The sequence below is a fragment of the Capricornis sumatraensis genome, chromosome 16 (assembly GCF_032405125.1).
Source record: "Capricornis sumatraensis isolate serow.1 chromosome 16, serow.2, whole genome shotgun sequence".
Classification (NCBI taxonomy): domain Eukaryota; kingdom Metazoa; phylum Chordata; class Mammalia; order Artiodactyla; family Bovidae; genus Capricornis; species Capricornis sumatraensis.
Window position 1 is genome coordinate 83,453,942 of NC_091084.1, and position 17,208 is coordinate 83,471,149.

At 58.3% G+C, this 17,208-nt stretch overlaps 1 protein-coding gene across 1 annotated transcript in view; it reads left to right on the forward strand.

The window, feature by feature from the left end:
- Window positions 1-17,208, forward strand: part of LOC138092321 (beta-galactosidase-1-like protein 2) — a 40,356-nt gene that overhangs the window by 18,002 nt on the left and 5,146 nt on the right. Inside the window, exons 7-15 of the mRNA XM_068988098.1 lie at window positions 124-232; window positions 3,222-3,314; window positions 4,218-4,299; window positions 5,114-5,178; window positions 12,395-12,479; window positions 14,069-14,206; window positions 15,115-15,195; window positions 15,819-15,922; window positions 16,425-16,574. Of these exons, the coding sequence (XP_068844199.1) occupies window positions 124-232; window positions 3,222-3,314; window positions 4,218-4,299; window positions 5,114-5,178; window positions 12,395-12,479; window positions 14,069-14,206; window positions 15,115-15,195; window positions 15,819-15,922; window positions 16,425-16,574 (907 nt within the window). The remainder of the gene's footprint in view (window positions 1-123; window positions 233-3,221; window positions 3,315-4,217; window positions 4,300-5,113; window positions 5,179-12,394; window positions 12,480-14,068; window positions 14,207-15,114; window positions 15,196-15,818; window positions 15,923-16,424; window positions 16,575-17,208) is intronic.

The window sequence follows — 17,208 nt, forward strand, 5'->3', positions numbered from 1 at the left end:
CTCAGCCTGCTGCTCGTCTGGCCACGTGAACCCGGGCTGTTCACGTTCTCCAGCCTCAGATCCGTGAACTTCTCTGTCTGCTGTCTCCCACCCCAAGGCTGAGTCTCGCCTTCTCCCTCCTAGCTGGTTACTCAAGGATTCTCACATGAAGCTGAGAACAACTCACAAGGGCTTCACAGCAGCAGTGAATCGCTATTTTGATGACCTGATTCCCAGGATTAGAGGATTCCAGGTAAAACCTGATTCCCCATCTCTGTGACCAAGGGAGGTACTTGCCTGAATGGCCTTCCTGGGCAGGGCTCAGCCTACTTTCTTTCACTCATAAGCGGGAAGCATGTATAGCAGCTAATTCCAGTTCCTTGCTTAAGAAATACGCTGCTTCTGCTGTTAGGCCTGCTCCTCGTCTCCTGCCTTACTGGGGCGCCGTTTCCGGCAGGCCTGGGAACCGCGCTCTGTTTATTTTCCTGTCTTCTGCATTATTTGTTTGCTCTCCAGCTCCACAAACGGGGGTTTAATGACGGCCGCCAGAATGTCCTAACTAACCTGCTGAAGACAGCTATGTGTCAGTCTTTCACAAGCGATAGATGACGCAGATGACCTTAGGTCAGTGATTTTGCAGAAACTGCAATTTGGTTGTTTTTTTAATATCTCTCCCCCTGCAATAAAACCATGGTGGCATACACATTCATTGTTTCAGTAGAAATAGTGTGCCACCATATTGCTGCAAGGTTTGGAAAATGCACGAAGGACTGTGTAAGTAGGTAGCAAGTGAGCAGAGGGAAGGAACAAAAGGTATCTATCAGGTATCAGGTTTCTATTGGGCTTCCCTTCTATTGGGCTTCCCTTCTGTTGGGCTGAGCGGTAAAGGATCCCCTTGCAATGTGGAGCTATAGGAGACTTGGGTTTGACCCCTGGAGGAGGGCACAGCACCCCACCCCAGTCTTCCTGCCTGGAGAATCCCATGGACAGAGGAGCCTGGCGGGCTACAGTCCATGGGGTCGCAAAGAGTCGGACACGACGGAAGTGACTTGGCACGCCTGCATCAAGTTTTTTATTAGGCATTTGGTGTTTACGGAGCATATTTTATCCTCACAGCAATCACTGGAAAGGGATGTTACTGTAGGGGTAGCAACAGGCCTGGACATGGCCAGGCAAGGCTTCAGGTGGTGTGGATCTTCTCGGGGCAGAGCTGGCTCCTGACTGAGTGTGCCCTGGGGTCAGCAGACGAGGTGACGTGGCTGCAGGGCCGGTCCGTGTGCAGCTGGGGACCGGAGACACAGGGGCGGTCCTTTGCGGCCCTGGAGCTGTGCTGGCCAGGGTGGTAACCTTGGCCACCAGAGGCTATTTCACTTAAAATCTACTGAAACTAAATAAAGGGTTTAGCTCTTTATTCACACCAGACAGTTCAAGCGCTAGGTAGCCACCTGTGGATGGTCACTACCACACTGGACAGTGAGAACACAGAACATTTTCATCATCAAAGAAAGTTCTAGTGTGAATTAGCACACTCTCTGCACCCCAGATCAGGACATTCCCCATCTTGGAGCGTTTGCAAGACAAAATCAGTAATCAGAAGGTTGCCTGGTGAGCACAAAACCCGGAGCCACCGAAGTTGGGGGTCTTACCCTTTGAGCCACCAGGGACGCCACCTAAAAAGTTTTCACTTATCTTTTGCTGTGCCACAGAGCTTGTGGGGTTGGGGAACCAAGGCGTAGAACCTGGGCCACAGCAGGGAAAGCCTGGAGCCCTAACCAATAGGCTACCGGGCAGCTCCCGGTGCCGTGGCTTTCTTCCTGTGTGTGCCGCTCCGTCACTGAGTCATGCCCGACTCTCCTGCAATCCTGTGGAGTGTAGCCCACCAGGCGCCTCTGTTCATGGGCTCTTCCAGGCAAGAACATTAGGATGGGTTGCCATTTCCTACTGCAGCGGATCTTCCCGACCCAGGGATCAAATCCACGTCTCTTGCACTGGCAGGCAGACTTTACCATTGAGCCCCCTGGGAAGCACACAGGTTTGGGAAACTGTTTTAGGCTCTTTTCTGCCCACTCAGCTCTAGCACAGCTGGTTGCGCTCTGCTTGCCGAGTCTGGCCCGGTTCAGCTCTCCCTGCCCAGGTCCTCCCGGGCCACAAGTACAGGCATTGGCGTGTAGACCACCGTCCTGGGAGCTAGCTGGCTTCTTCCTTTCATTGTTGGTGTGTCGTCTAATTCTGAGGGAGCAATGCCCTTTTCCTTAGTCCTGCGTGCCAGGAGGAGACCTTCTGGCGGCCACATGTCTCCAAGGGCAGAGCTGAGTGTAGTGAAACTGGCTAGCACATGGCAGGTGCGAGGGGCAGAGAGAAAACACGGCTGCGGGGCTGGCAAGAGCTGCAAAGACAGGGCTGATGGGGCGTGTGAGCGTCGCAGAAGGGAGTCGGCCGGGAAGGGGGAGGAGGAGACGTTTGCGTGAGGGTGCAGCTGAGAGGGCGGAAGCCACGGGATCCCACACGCTCCTGGGTCTGGGGAAGAGGTGGCAGGGGGAGAGGAGCTCAAGGAGGAGGCTGAGGGGTGACCGGCGAGTGCAGAGCCCGGGAAGGGTGCTGCAGGAGGGAGGGCTTCCCGGACGAGGAGAGACTGTTGGTGGAGAGAAGTCAGACCAGGATGAAAAGGGATTGCATCCATTTAGCAAAGAGAAGGTCAGGGTGGAATGCAAAGGGCGGCCGTGAGACCACAGTAGAGGACAGGGTCACGAGCGGTGGGCTGGCGCGGGGCGTGCAGAGCTGCTGCACCGTTTGACCACAAAGGGAGGCCACGAGGGAGGGGAGGACGGGGGCCCTGTGGCGGTGACGGGCAAGTGAAGATGGGGGTGCAGGGACGGAAGCAGAGCGGGTCCCTGAGGGGGGCTGATGTAGGAGAGGGCCACGCCCCTGCTTCCCTGGTGCCCTGGAGGAAGGCTGGGCGGAGGTCTAAGCCTCTGCTTAAGGTGTTGGACTAGGGGAGTCAGCGGGCGCTGCTCCGTGGGGGCACTGGGGAAGGCAGGGTGCTGGAGGCTTTGACCCCACGAGGCGGCTGCTGACTTGGTGACGGAAACTACCCCCACCGCCATGTCCTCGGGGCTGAGTTCAGGAGCAGGTTCTCTTCTATGGCACTCTGAACGTGGTGTGCAGTAGCAAACTGAGAAAGTCAGTCCAGCCTTTCCCCACCGGCTGACTCGTCCTCAGGCTCTCGTCTCCTTGACCCCCAGTTCCAAGAAGAGGGCCCCATTATTGCCGTGCAGATGGAGAATGAGTACGGTTCCTATAATCTGGATAAAAGATACATGCTGTACATTAAAAACGTAAGTGCCCCTTCATTTTCCTCCGTCTTTACATACTTTCTCACTTTGCTGATTCATGGAGCCGACATTCTGAGCAGCTAGAGCTCAGAAGCTACCATCTGGGATGCAGCATTTGTTAGCAGTGGATGAAGAACGTTCAAGGGTCAAAGTCTTACACGGAGTGCTCTGTAAACCTGCGGAGCTCATGAATCAATGCTGTGTCCACTTGGGGGCTTCCCTGTGTCTTCTTTTTCAAAATATAGGACAGAGAAAAGTTATTCACTCTAACGAGTTTGTAGTGTTGACTTCGGAGCAGTCCAGAGTTTTAGTTTTTGAAAACCAAAGAGAAATCAGAGGACGCCTCGGTTGCAGCGAAAAGACAGAGTCGCACACTATCGTGCTGCTCTTCCGCACATGGACGAGGCCGCAGCCGTGCGGCTGGTGTTCCCACGCTTTTCCCCCAGACAGGGGCCTGGGACACCTGCGTGCCTCTGAAGCACAGAGTGAGTCGCAATCATCTTCCCTTCTGTGGACATCACAGATCTTTTTTGGTTGGTGTTTGTATAGTACAGGGTTTTCCAACCTTTCATCTTTGATTTTTCTGTATCCACGTACTTCAGGTACATACTCTATATATAATTAGAAGAATTTGTTTTCCTTAATCCATTATGAAAATTCTTGTCTTTGGAGTGTGGTTGGTGTCCATTTCAGGTCGTTGCTGATGGTTGCATCTAAGTCCCTTTCAGCTGTTCTCATTGACCAACTTACCAGCAATGGGTGGGGGAGGGGGTGAGGCTTCCTTCCCTCCCCTCAGCTCATTCCAGGGCCCCGACCCTCGCCTTCTCCTGGGTACGCGCCCCACACCACCCCGCTCCCGCCCACCAGGGCTGTGGACCACCGTTCATCTTCCCGACTGTCCCACAGGCACTGCTGAGCAGAGGGATCAAGACGATGCTCATGACGGCAGACACGGGCCAGGGACTCCTGAAGGGACACACACCTACCGGTATGCATGGGGGCTTTGCCCGCCTCCGCCGCCGGCTGAGTCTGAGGGTCTGTCTGAGGCTCCGTTGCCCCATTTTCTGGGCCGGGCCGTGTCCAGGCGCCCGTGGCCCCGAGATGAGGCCCCCTCGCAGCCCCGCGTCTCCCTGCTGGCCTCTGGCCCCGGGGCGCAGTGGAGGCATCTCTGCACTTGCCCCAGGCCAGGCCGGAATCCCCGGGAGAGAGCAGGGTTCCAGAAAAAGTCCTGCCCTAGACCCGCCCTGGGAGCGCGTGGGGCGAAGAGTCCGGGCATAAAAGCCGCGAGGAAACGCGCAGGAGAGTTACAGGGGGAAACGGGTGGGCGCACAGGCCGGAGGAAGGGTCACGCGAACGAGCTGGAGAGCGGTGCCGCGGGCTTCTCTAGCCCGCCTGGCCCGGGCCTTGCCCTCCGCCCGCTCTTCCCTGGCGCGGTGGTGGCGCTCACCTCGCCGTGGCAGAGACAGAGTGTCCTGCGCTGGGCCCGGGAGACCCGGCCCGAGGTCTCCGGCCGCCCCGCCCCGGGCTCTTTATCCACGAGCACACCGGGTGACTCCGCCCTTCTCGTCCCCCGGGAAACTCGCAGTGAAGGCTGAGCAGAGGCGCAGTGTGCCTGAGCCCGGGGACACACGCGGCCACGCCTTCACCAGCAGCGTCTGCGGGCATCGCGGGCAGCGTCTGCGGGCATCGCGGGCAGTGTCTGCGGACAGTGTCTGCGGGCATCGCGGGCAGTGTCTGCGGGCGGCGCGGGCGGCAGCGCCCCGCCAGCTGCTGACGCCTCTCATCTCCCCTTCACTCCGCAGTGTTCGCCACTCTCCACATGAAGAGCATAAGGCGGGAAACGTACGAACAGCTCTCCTCAGTTCAGGTGAGGGCAGCTCAGAGGCGCGGGGTGCTTTCCTTCCTCTCAGGCGAGGACTTGGCTCAGATGTTCAGGCGCTTCTCAGCTCTGACTCGCTCAGGTAAAACCTGGATCTGCTACACGCTGGAAATGCCTGCTCTTGTGGTTTCCGGTGCCATTGCATCCAAGTGCCCACAGGGCCTGGCCCCCAGCCGCAAGGAGGGTTCAGGGTGGCACAGCCAGCGCGCCGCAGCAGAGTGTCCTCACTAAGGGCGGGGCTCTGCTCTCCCCACAGTCCAGGGGCTACACTCTCTCTCCCCCCACAGGCCAGGGGCTACACTCTCCCCTCACAGTCCAGGGGGCTATGCTCTCTCTCCCCCCACAGCCCAGTTGCTACACTCTCTCTCCCCCCCACAGGCCAGGGGCTATGCTCTCTCTCCCCACACAGGCCAGGGGCTACACTCTCTCTCCCCCCACAGCCCAGGGGCTACACTCTCCCCCCACAGCCCAGTTGCTACACTCTCTCTCCCCCCACAGCCCAGGGGCTACGCTCTCTCTCCCCCCATAGCCCAGTTGCTACACTCTCTCTACCCCCACAGGCCAGGGGCTACACTCTCCCCCCACAGTCCAAAGTCTCTGCCCTCTCCCCCCACAGTCCAGGCGCTATGCCCTCTCCACCACTGCCCCCCCCCCACCCGCCAGTTTGGGAGCAACACTAGGAACCAGCTGGGGCCCCAGGTCATGGCTCCAGAGCCTGAGCTTCTGGCTCTGCCAGCAGAGCCTCTGGTTTCAGGATGCCCTGCACACAGGAAGCCGTGACGCTCACTGGGAGTTTATACATCACGCATTGCTCTCCATTCCACATGCAGTTTGCTAAGCAGATGTCACTCTTTGCCATAGCAATCTGCCTGATAATATGGGTAACATTCCACCTTTATTGAGATTTCCAAACCAAAGTGGACCTAAAGTCAGTTTGCAAAAGTTTTTACCCTTTGAATGAAAAGCCTCATTCACATTTACCTGTGGTCCAATGAGAAAGACAAGAAACAAAAATAAACAGAACTCAGTAGGAAGTGCTGGTTCCAACAGAAGCATTAGGGGGAATCAGAGGCTACACAAATCTCTACCACCAAAAGAAATCAGTGGCTGAAGGCTTCACTCTGCACCTGTCTGAGCTCTGCAGTATTAGAAGGAAGGGAGGACTCTCCTAATTTCCATCAAGACAAGACAATGCCTGGAATTCCAAAAAAATAGTTAGCTCCCTGATTCTGTCCTTCTTCAGTCTAAGATAGAACCAAGATTTAGAGAAGAGTGCAAAGATACAAAGTGCCGAGTATCCAGCCATTTAACAACTGGACCAACATCAAGGGCTGTTGGTCCCTGGTACAAGGGAAATGGTACAAGTAGTACAGAGATTTGCGAGGACTGGGGTCAGTGAATCCTGAGAAAATATGGAGAGGGAATGTAACTCTTGGGGCAGAGCAGACACTGAGAATATGATGGTGGTGATGGTGGTGATGGTGGTGATGGTGGTGATGGTAATGGTGATGGTGGTGATGGTGGTGGTGATGGTGGTGATGGTGGTGATGATGGTGATGGTGATGATGGTGGTGGTGGTGGTGATGGTGGTGGTGGTGATGGTGGTGATGGCGATGGTGGTGATGGTGGTGATGGTGGTGATGGTGGTGGTGGTGATGGTGGTGATGGTGATGGTGGTGGTGGTGGTGATGGTGGTGATGGTGGTGATGGTGGTGATGATGGTGATGGTGATGATGGTGGTGGTGGTGGTGATGGTGGTGGTGGTGATGGTGGTGATGGCGATGGTGGTGATGGTGGTGATGGTGGTGATGGTGGTGGTGGTGATGGTGGTGATGGTGATGGTGGTGATGGTGGTGATGGTGGTGATGGTGATGGTGGTGGTGGTGGTGGCGGTGATGGTGGTGATGGTGATGGTGGTGGTGGTGGTGATGGTGGTGATGGTGATGATGATGGTGATGGTGGTGGTGGTGATGGTGGTGATGGTGGTGGTGATGGTGGTGATGGTGGTGGTGGTGGTGATGGTGGTGATGGTGGTGATGGTGGTGATGGTGGTGATGGTGGTGGTGATGGTGGTGATGGTGGTGATGGTGGTGATGGTGGTGATGGTGGTGGTGATGGTGGTGATGGTGGTGATGGTGGTGATGGTGGTGATGGTGGTGGTGATGGTGGTGATGGTGGTGATGGTGGTGATGGTGGTGGTGATGGTGATGGTGGTGATGGTGGTGGTGGTGGTGATGATGGTGATGGTGGTGGTGGTGATGGTGGTGGCGGTGATGGTGGTGATGGTGATGGTGGTGATGGTGGTGGTGGTGATGGTGGTGGCGGTGATGGTGGTGATGGTGATGGTGGTGATGGTGGTGGTGATGGTGATGGTGGTGATGGTGGTGGTGGTGGTGATGATGGTGATGGTGGTGGTGGTGATGGTGGTGGCGGTGATGGTGGTGGCGGTGATGGTGGTGATGGTGATGGTGGTGGTGGTGGTGATGGTGGTAATGGTGGTGATGTTTGTGATGATGATGGTGATGATGGTGATGATGGTGATGATGGTGGTGGTGGTGATGGTGGTGATGGTGGTGATGGTGGTGGTGATGGTGGTGATGGTGGTGATGGTGATGATGGTGATGGTGGTGGTGATGGTGGTGGCGGTGATGGTGGTGATGGTGATGGTGGTGGTGGTGGTGATGGTGGTGATGGTGGTGATGGTGGTGATGGTGGTGATGGTGGTGATGGTGGTGGTGGTGATGGTGGTGGTGGTGGTGATGGTGGTGATGATGGTGATGGTGGTGGTGGTGATGGTGGTGGCGGTGATGGTGGTGATGGTGATGGTGGTGGTGGTGATGATGGTGGTGATGGTGGTGATGGTGGTGGTGGTGGTGATGGTGGTGATGGTGGTGGTGGTGGTGATGGTGGTGATGATGGTGATGGTGGTGGTGGTGATGGTGGTGGCGGTGATGGTGGTGATGGTGATGGTGGTGGTGGTGGTGATGGTGGTGATGATGGTGATGGTGGTGGTGGTGATGGTGGTGGCGGTGATGGTGGTGATGGTGATGGTGGTGGTGGTGGTGATGGTGGTAATGGTGGTGATGTTTGTGATGATGATGGTGATGATGGTGATGATGGTGATGATGGTGGTGGTGGTGATGGTGGTGATGGTGGTGATGGTGGTGGTGATGGTGGTGATGGTGATGATGATGGTGGTGATGGTGGTGATGGTGATGGTGATGGTGGTGATGGTGGTGATGGTGGTGATGGTGGTGGTGATGGTGGTGATGGTGGTGGTGGTGATGGTGGTGATGGTGGTGGTGGTGATGATGGTGGTGGTGGTGGTGATGGTGGTGATGGTGGTGGTGGTGGTGATGGTGGTGGTGGTGATGGTGGTGATGATGGTGATGGTGGTGGTGGTGGTGATGGTGGTGATGGTGGTGGTGATGGTGGTGGTGGTGGTGGTGATGGTGGTGATGGTGGTGATGGAACAATATGAGATAGTAAGTGTGGATTCAGGAGTTAAAAATGATTATCCTAACTATAATTAATAAAGTCCTAAAACTGAGTTCATTTATTCATTAAACAAATCAGCCAGTAAATGTTTTTAGCACTTGCTCTGTGCCAGTTCTTCCCTGGTGGCTCGGATGCTAAAGCGTCTGCCTACAAAGTGGAAGATCCAGGTTCGATCCCTGGGTTGGGAAGTTCTCCTGGAGAAGGAAATGGCAACCCACTCCACTACTCTTGCTGGAGAATCCCAGGGACGGAGGAGCCTGGTGGGCTACAGTCCATGGGGTCGCAAAGAGTCGGACACGACTGAGCGACTTCACTTTCTTTCTTTCTATGTGCCAGCTGGGCTTCCCAGATGGCTTAGTGGTAAAGAATCTACCTGCTTGGGAGAAGTTGTGGGTTTGATCCCTAGATCAGGAAGATCCCCTGAAGAAGGAAATGGCTGCCTGCTCCAGTTTCTTGCCTGGAGACCCTTGGTGAGATTATAGTCCATGGAGTCATGAAAGAGTTGGATATGACTTAGCAACTAAACAAGGACAGCAGAGGTGCCCGTTAGGTGTGTCTTTGTCAAGGCATTGTGGGTAAAGCAGGGAAGGAACCCTACAAAATCACCACTTTGGGAGCTTGTATTTTCGTGGTAAGAGACAGGTGGTAAACAAGTCAACTATGGAGAAAGCTTGTAACACAAGCTAAGAAAACATTCTATGATAATATTTATATATACAAGTTTTAGTTTACATACTCCCCCCCCACCATTTTTAATGTTTGTTTCTTACATTGCCATGTAAGAAGCCATTGGTCCTATCCTTATCTTGCCTATGAGGAAACCATGATTCAGAAAGGTAAAATTTCGGCTTTGAGATCATCTGTGGTCAGTCATGCAACAGAATGACCCAGGTTCTAACCCAGTCCTTCTGCCTCCAATTCCCGTGCTCTTTCCCTGTTTTATACCGTCTGCCCTCTGAACTCCTCCAGTGAGGGGAGGGTCAGGGCGGAAGAATGAGAACGTACATCCAAGCGGTTTGGAAAGGCTGAGAAGCACTCTTGCCAAGAACTCCACCCTGACACAGTACTGTGCCGCCAGAGGCAGCCCCCAGCTCAGCCTGTGCCAGCCCTGATGCCTAACTCCTGGACTCCTACCCGAACAGGGGGCTCTCGCACACCCAGCTCTGAAGGCTCACGGGGACTGTGCCCCTAAGCCCTGCTAGGCCGTAGCAAAGAAGCAACTCTTCAAAGCCACCGTGGAAGTCCGTATGGAGGTTCGAGGGGGAGTAGAACCGCCTCTGATGCAGCGGTCTCGTCTGCAGGTGTTTAGGGAGGAAGCAGTTATCGCCCCGAAGAGGCGTGTGCTGCCGGTTCACAGCGCCACGCCTCGCTGCGGCCACGGTGTGCAAGCTTCTGGTGCGTGAGGAGGGATGAACGGGTGAAGAGAGCATGGTACGTGTCTCGAGCTTTTAAAAAGGAGGAAATCTCTCATTTGTGGCCACATGGATGAGCCTGGACAGAGCTGAGCCTGACAGATAAGCCAGACAGTGAGCGATGAGTAACGACCGTGGTGCCACTTTCGTGTGGAGTCCCGGCAGGAAGCCGCGGGCTCCCACAGGGCCGCAAAGTGGCTGCCGGCAGCCGCGGGTGCCAGGGAAACGGGCGAAGCTGGAGGAAGGGCACAAACACCGACAGGGCCAGCGGCCTCGGATGCATGCCTGATGCCGGGGGCGAACAGCACTGACTCGCTCAATCGAAGTTGGTTGAAAGAATGTGACATAGATGTTCCTACCGAAAAAAAAAAACCCAGAGAAAGAAGGAATTGGGAGTGAATCTCACATTAAGGGAAGATTCATTTAGTGGCATCTTCAAAATTTTGGAGCATTTTCACGAAAAAGGGGAAATTCTTTCGGGTACTAGGGAACAGAATTAATTTCAGTGGGTACAAGGAATAATAGAACTTTTATTGGCTGTATGTAGGGGTTGTACTTTCTCGCAATCTGAATTCTCCAGAAATGGAATATACTGTCTCGTGATGAACTCGCCATCACCTGCAAAGGCAGGGTGTCTGCAGGGGTCAGTGCCCGCCCGAGGATGGGGTGGCGGCCGGAGCCCTCTTCCTGACGTGAGGGCCTGTAGTGTGGGGGTCCTGCGGGGCTGGGGGGGAGGAAGCTGCAGGGACTTGAGATGCACAGCTTCCATTTGTGTGCGTTTGCTCAGCCATGCCCAACTCGGCTCCTCTGTCCGTGGGGTTCTCCAGGCAAGAACACTGGAGTGGGTTGCCATGCCCTCCTCCAGTGGGTCCTCCTGACCCAGGGATTGAACCCATGACTTTTGTGTCTCCAGCACTGGCAGGCGGGTTCTTTTCCTCTAGTGCCACCTGGGAAGCTTGACTCAGACTTAGAGGAGTGAGCACGTTATCCCTGGAATTCAGTAGAATATTTTTAAAATGTTGAAGTACAGGATGCCAAGCAGAAATGAATGAAAAGTTCACGTGATTTTGTGCTGCACAAAGTTGGCAGTGGTTTTGTTAGCTTACTTATTTTTGTCTTACTTTCTTTGAAGCATTTATCAGCTGAGGCAGGAATGTGAATGCTGCGGGTGGCTGGGGGCAAGGGTCCCTGCGCTGAGAGCAGACATTCCAAGGCTGCATTAACTTTCAGAGCTGGAAGGAGCAGCGTTGACTTTAACTGTGGAGTGTGTGAGCCTGAATGCGGAGCTCTTAGGTCCTGAAGGCCTGGGATGGAGGAGGGCCCCAGGCCGGCTCAGGCTGGGACGCTGGAAGGCTTCGGGATGGCTCGGGATGGGGTGCTGGAAGGCCTCAGGCCTCGGGATGGCTCAGGACTGGGATGATTGAGGGCCTCGGGATGGCTCAGATTGGGACAGTGGAGGGCCTTGGGCCTCGGGATGGCTCGGGCTAGGATGCTGGAGGGCCTCAGACCTCGGGGTGGCTCAGGATGGCTCAGGCCTGGGACGCTGGAGGGCCTCAGGCTGGCTCAGGCTGGGACGTTGGAAGGCCTCGGGATGGCTTGGGATGGGGTGCTGGAAGGCCTCAGGCCTTGTGATGGCTCAGGGCTGGGACGATTGAGGGCCTCGGGATGGCTCAGATTGGGACAGTGGAGGGCCTCGGGCCTCGGGCCTCGGGATGGCTTGGGCTAGGATGCTGGAGGGCCTCAGGCCTCGGGGTGGCTCGGGATGGCTCAGGGCTGGGACGCTGGAGGGCCTTGGGGTGGCTCGGGCTGGGCCGGTAGAGGGCCTCGGGGTGGCTTGGGCCTCGGGATGGCTCAGGGCTGGGATGATTGAGGGCCTCGGGATGGCACGGGCTGGGATGCTGGAGGGCCTCGGGCCTCGGGATGGCTCAGGATGGGGCAGTGGAGGGCCTCGGGGTGGCTCGGGCTGGGACGGTGGAGGGCCTCGGGGTGGCTCAGGCTGGCCAAGGGCGGAGCAGGAGCCGGGGATTGTGTGGGATTCTCGCTGGGCTTGCACTGTCGGCAGTTGGCTCTCGACATCTTCAGTGCCTTCTCTGGGTCAGGTGCTTCCCTACAAGACCTCTCCTGGGGTTGGTCCGGGGGATGAAGAGATTTCTCCAAAGCCGGAACAGTGAGACCATGAGAGGCAGGCCAGGCTGGGCGTGCGCTGCGAGAGCAGTCAGGGGCGTGAGGATGCGTGCGGGTGAGGCGGCCCGGGTGGCGGCTGGCTCCAACGCGTGCACTCTCCGCCTCTGCAGGGCCCCGGCCCGGTCATGATGATGGTGTACACCGCCAGGTCTCTGGACGGGTGGGGCTCTTCTCGAAACACCCTGGACCTGCACGGTGAGTCGCATGTCGCCCCTGTTTGTCTCTGAGGGGGTGTCGGCGGACTCCCAGGGCACTGGCCTGCCTCCTGCCCGCTGATTAGGGCCCCTGAGGCTGACGGGGTGGGCGGCCCTGTGTGCAGCGCCAGGGTCTGTGTCTGTGTGTCTGTCTCTGTGTCTGTGTGTGTGTGTGTATCTCTGTGTGTGTCTGTCTCTGTGTGTCTGTGACTCTGTGTGTCTGTCTCTGTGTCTGTGTGTGTGTCTGTGTGTGTCTGTGTGTGTGTCTGTCTGTGTCTGTGTGTCTGTCTGTGTGTCTGTCTCTGTGTGTCTGTGTCTGTGTGTCTGTCTCTGTGTCTGTGTGTCTGTCTCTGTGTCTGTGTGACTGTGTATCTCTGTGTGTGTCTGTCTGTGTGTCTGTCTCTGTCTCTTTGTCTGTCTCTGTGTCTGTCTGTGTGTCTGTCTGTGAGTCTGTGTGTCTGTCTCTGTGTGTCTGTGTGTCCGTCTCTGTGTGTCTGTGTCTGTGTGCCTGTGTATCTCTGTGTGTGTGTCTGTGTGTCTGTCTCTGTCTCTTTGTCTCTGTGTCTGTATCAGTGGCTGTGTCTGAGCCACACCGGAGGGTTGCCCAGCGTGTCAGCGTGACCTGGTGATTATTCTGTCTGGACTGAAGCTCTAAAGTCAAGAGAGCCAGCTGTTCTGGGGGGCAGTTCAGGGACAGCTGGTGGGGCTCCACCCAGGAGCGGGGCGCTGTGGGCCCAGATCCTCTGCCAGCCCCGCCTTCCGGGAGGAGCCACAGGCGGGAGGTGGTTGGAGGGTCGGTGCTCCTGGGGCAGTGACTTCAGACCATCACGGACAGGTCGATCCGTGCTTCAGAGGCACGAGCTGGACACCCGGAGACAGAGATGTTGGGGAGATCAGACCCACGGGGCCCTGATGGCACCGCGGGGCGCCCCCCTCTCATCCCCGAGGCCCCCTTCCTCCCCCTCCCGCTGACACCTGCGGTCCTCGCTCCCCCGCCCCCCATGTGCAGTCCTGAAGTCAGGGAGGCTCCGCTCCCCTCCACCCTCCCCTCCCTCCCCTTCCCGCCTCCCCCGCCCCCCACCGGTAACAGTCCTGACGTCAGTCGCCGAGGGTCCGCTCCCCCCTTGCGCTCCCCCCTTGCCTGGCCCCCTTCCCCTCCCCTCCCCTCCCCTCCCCCCGCCCCTTCCCCTCCCCTCCCCCCTCCCCCTTCCCCCTCCCCCCCCGCCCCCCACGTGCGGTCCTGAAGTCACCAGGCTCCCCCTCCCCGCCCCTTCCCCTCCCCTCCCCTCCCCCACCCCTCCCTCCCCCACCCCTCCCCCTCCCCCTTCCCCCTCCCCCTCCCCCCTCCCCCTTCCCCCTCCCCCTCCCCCTTCCCCTCCCCCTCCCCCTTCCCCTCCCCCCTCCCCCTTCCCCTCCCCCCTCCCCCTTCCCCTTCCCCTCCCCCCTCCCCCTTCCCCTCCCCCTCCCCCTTCCCCCTTCCCCTCCCCCCTCCCCCTTCCCCCTCCCCCTTCCCCCTCCCCCTTCCCCCTCCCCCCCCGCCCCCCACGTGTGGTCCTGAAGTCACCAGGCTCCTCCTCCCCGCCCCTGCAGTGCTGATGGCGAGTGTCCGGGAAATGCTGCAGCTCCGGTTCTCCCTCAACTTCTACATGTTCCACTGCGGCACCAACTTCGGCTTCACGGGCGGGGCCGCGTTCCCCGGCCGTCGCCTCCCTATGGTCACCAGCTACGGCAAGTCCCGCTCGGTCCGCGCCGTCTGCCCGCGGCTGCCCCGCCTCCGCAGTCGCGGGCAGGGTCGTTTGCGAGCACGGAAGCTGGTAGCTTAGCTCTGCCCGGCCGCTGTGCAGCCTTTGTGAAAACCTTAGTTTTAACTGGCGGATGGCTGCGTCTTCCCGCCGTCGTGAGTCGGCCACAGGGGTCCTTGCGCCCCAGCCACCCTCCAGGGGGGCGCACAGTGCTGCCTGGGCTCCCGGTGCGAGACGCGCCTTCCCACGAGCCACCATCTACCCACGGTCGTGCGTCACGCGGCTCTCAGCCCGCCCGCCTGCCCTCCCTTCCCGCCTGGACGCCCGCGCCGCCGTTCTCTGCGTCCGCATCTCTGTTCCTCCTGCGGCTAGGCTCATCGGTACCATTTCTCTAGGTTCCACGTGTGTGCGTTAACATGTGAGATCTATTTTTCTCCTTCTGACTTACTTCACTCTCTATAACAGGCTCTAGGTTCCGCCTTAGCTCAACTGACTCTGATTCACTCCACAAGCCTTTGTTCTTCGGGGCTCACTGTGAAACCCATTCCCTTGATCCCCCTATCCCGGGTGTTGGGTGTTGATGACTAGGTCTCCCCCAGTCTGCGACTCTGCTCAGAGACCAAGCAGGCAGCGAGGGTGAGAGAGGGAAAGGGGTCTGGTTGGAAACCAGCGGGTCCCGGCACTGGGCCCCAGCCTGGGCTCCCGACACCCCCGGGGTTGCCGTCTGTCCCTCCTGGGGGACCGTGGGGAGCCGGCATCGGGCACCTTCCTGCCTCAAGGTCTTCCTCCCAGAGCTGCTGCGTGAAGGGCCCTTTGACTCAGCACCAAGTGCCAAAGTCCCTCCCGAAGTCGGGCCTTTTTAGGGAAGGTGACAAATTTGTTTCTCTCTCTCAGACTATGGGGCGCTGCTGACAGAGGATGGAGACTGTACACCTGAGTATCTCGCATTTCAAGAGTTTTTTCGCCCCGCCGCAGGTGCCCGCCCCGCCCTCCAGAGGGCTCTGGGCTGTGGAGGGGGGGAGGTGCAGATGTGGTCCTTGGGGGAGTCCAGCTCGCCCCAGCGTGTTTTATCCGCAGGGCCTGGGGACTCGGACTGCACGAGACACGGTCCCCCCAGCCCTGCTGTCGGTGGAAACCAGAGGGTCCAGGCCCTCCCCAGAGCCACGAGATGCGCGTGTCTGGGTGGAAGTGCGGAGAGGGGCAGGATCTGAGCACGCATGTCCCCCCGCGACTTTCAGGAGATTCTGACCAGCAGGGCGCCCGGGGCAGGCCTCTGGGTGCAGGAGGGGGCAGGATCTGAGCACGCATGTCCCCCCGCTGGCTTTCAGGAGATTCTGACCAGCAGGGCGCCCGGGGCAGGCCTCTGGGTACAGGAGGGGGCAGGATCTGAGCATGCATGTCCCCCCGCTGGCTTTCAGGAGATTCTGACCAGCAGGGCTCCCCGGGGCAGGCCTCTGGGTGCAGGAGGGCGCCCTCCCTTCAGTCCCTGTCCCTGTGGACCGTCCGTGGTGGTGGGCAGGCTGGCCGTGGGCAGCAGAGGGTGCTGCACCCTTGGACGACTCTGGGGAAGGAGCCAGCCTCCTGCTTGTGGTTTGCAGAGATTCCCAGCTTCCGGCATCGAGACGGCAGACCTAAGGACACGTACGCTCCCCTGGCTGCAGGTCACTTCATATCCCTGTGGGACACCTTGATTCACCAGGATGTGAGTCCCCGCGCATGGACGTGAGCTCAGGACTCGGCGGGGGAGGGAATGAACACGGGGGACAGAAAGCAGTCTTTGCGGTTTCAGTCCCTTCTCCTTCTACAGTTCAGATTAGGATACCTAGGTTATTTCAGAGTCGCTCAGCTGTGTCCAGCTCTTTGTGACCCCGTGGACTGTCGCCAGTCCGGCTCCTCTGTCCATGGGATTGTCCAGGCAAGAGTAGTGGAGTGGGGTGCCATTTCCTCCTCCAGGGAATCTGCCTGACCTAGAGATGGAACCTCCTGAGTCGCCCATACTATGGGCGGGTTCTTTACTGCTGAGCCACCTGGGAGCCCAATTCCATCCCCTCCCTTGGGGACCCCCTCCCCGCCCCTCTTGGTTACCGTCACGCGGCTGCTGCATACTCGTCATTGCAGGGCGCTCACTTGCCCCCGTGCTCCCTGAGCTTCCTGGCCTGTGATGAGGCCACCGCTCAGCCTGGCTTCCACTCCTGTCTCTGCAGGAGCCCGTGAGGTCCACGGGGCCACTCTCCATGGAACAGCTGTCCGTGAACGAAGGGAGTGGCCAGTCTGCTGGGTATATACTTTACGAGACTGTCATCACCAGAGGAGGCGTCCTAAACTCAGATGGCCATGTGAAGGATCGGGGCCAGGTAGGGGGCAGGGGTGGGCGGAGTGTGCCCTTCTCTGCTGGCGAGACCCCGCCGTGTGGCTGAACGTCTGAACAGCAGGCCGGCCTCCTCCTGACATGTGGGAAACTGCCCTTGTTTCTTACCCCTGGTCCCTTCGGTGAAACGCTTGGTGTTCACATGTCAGCCACTGCTCCCGCGGGTCTAAGGCACTGGGTGTCCCGGGGGGGTGCCCACCGAAGCCTGAGTGCACGTGATGCCGCCCTTGGAGGAGACCCAGGAGGGGCTGCGTACGCCCCCTTGTGCCTCGGGCAGAGGCCCCAGACGCTTCCTTGGAGCGTCGTGGTCGGATCTGCGCCTCTAGTTCTTCAAACTCCCATCTAAGGTACCTGTTACCAGCAAGGAAGCCGCAGAGAGGTGCAGTGACCTTGCCCAGAAAACAGGGGCGCTGAGGCCCCTCCTGCCCGCCCTGCGCAGGGGCTGTTGCAGGCCCCTCCCACCCCTGTGGTCCCATCACCCCAGGATCCGTGTCCCCTCGCACTCATCGTGACCTCCTAGCCACAGACTCTCTTTCCCTGCTGTTTGCTGAATACGTGTCTTCACTTGGACGTACGCTCCTGTGGCTTCTCAGACTCAACACATCCAAATGCGTTGTGAG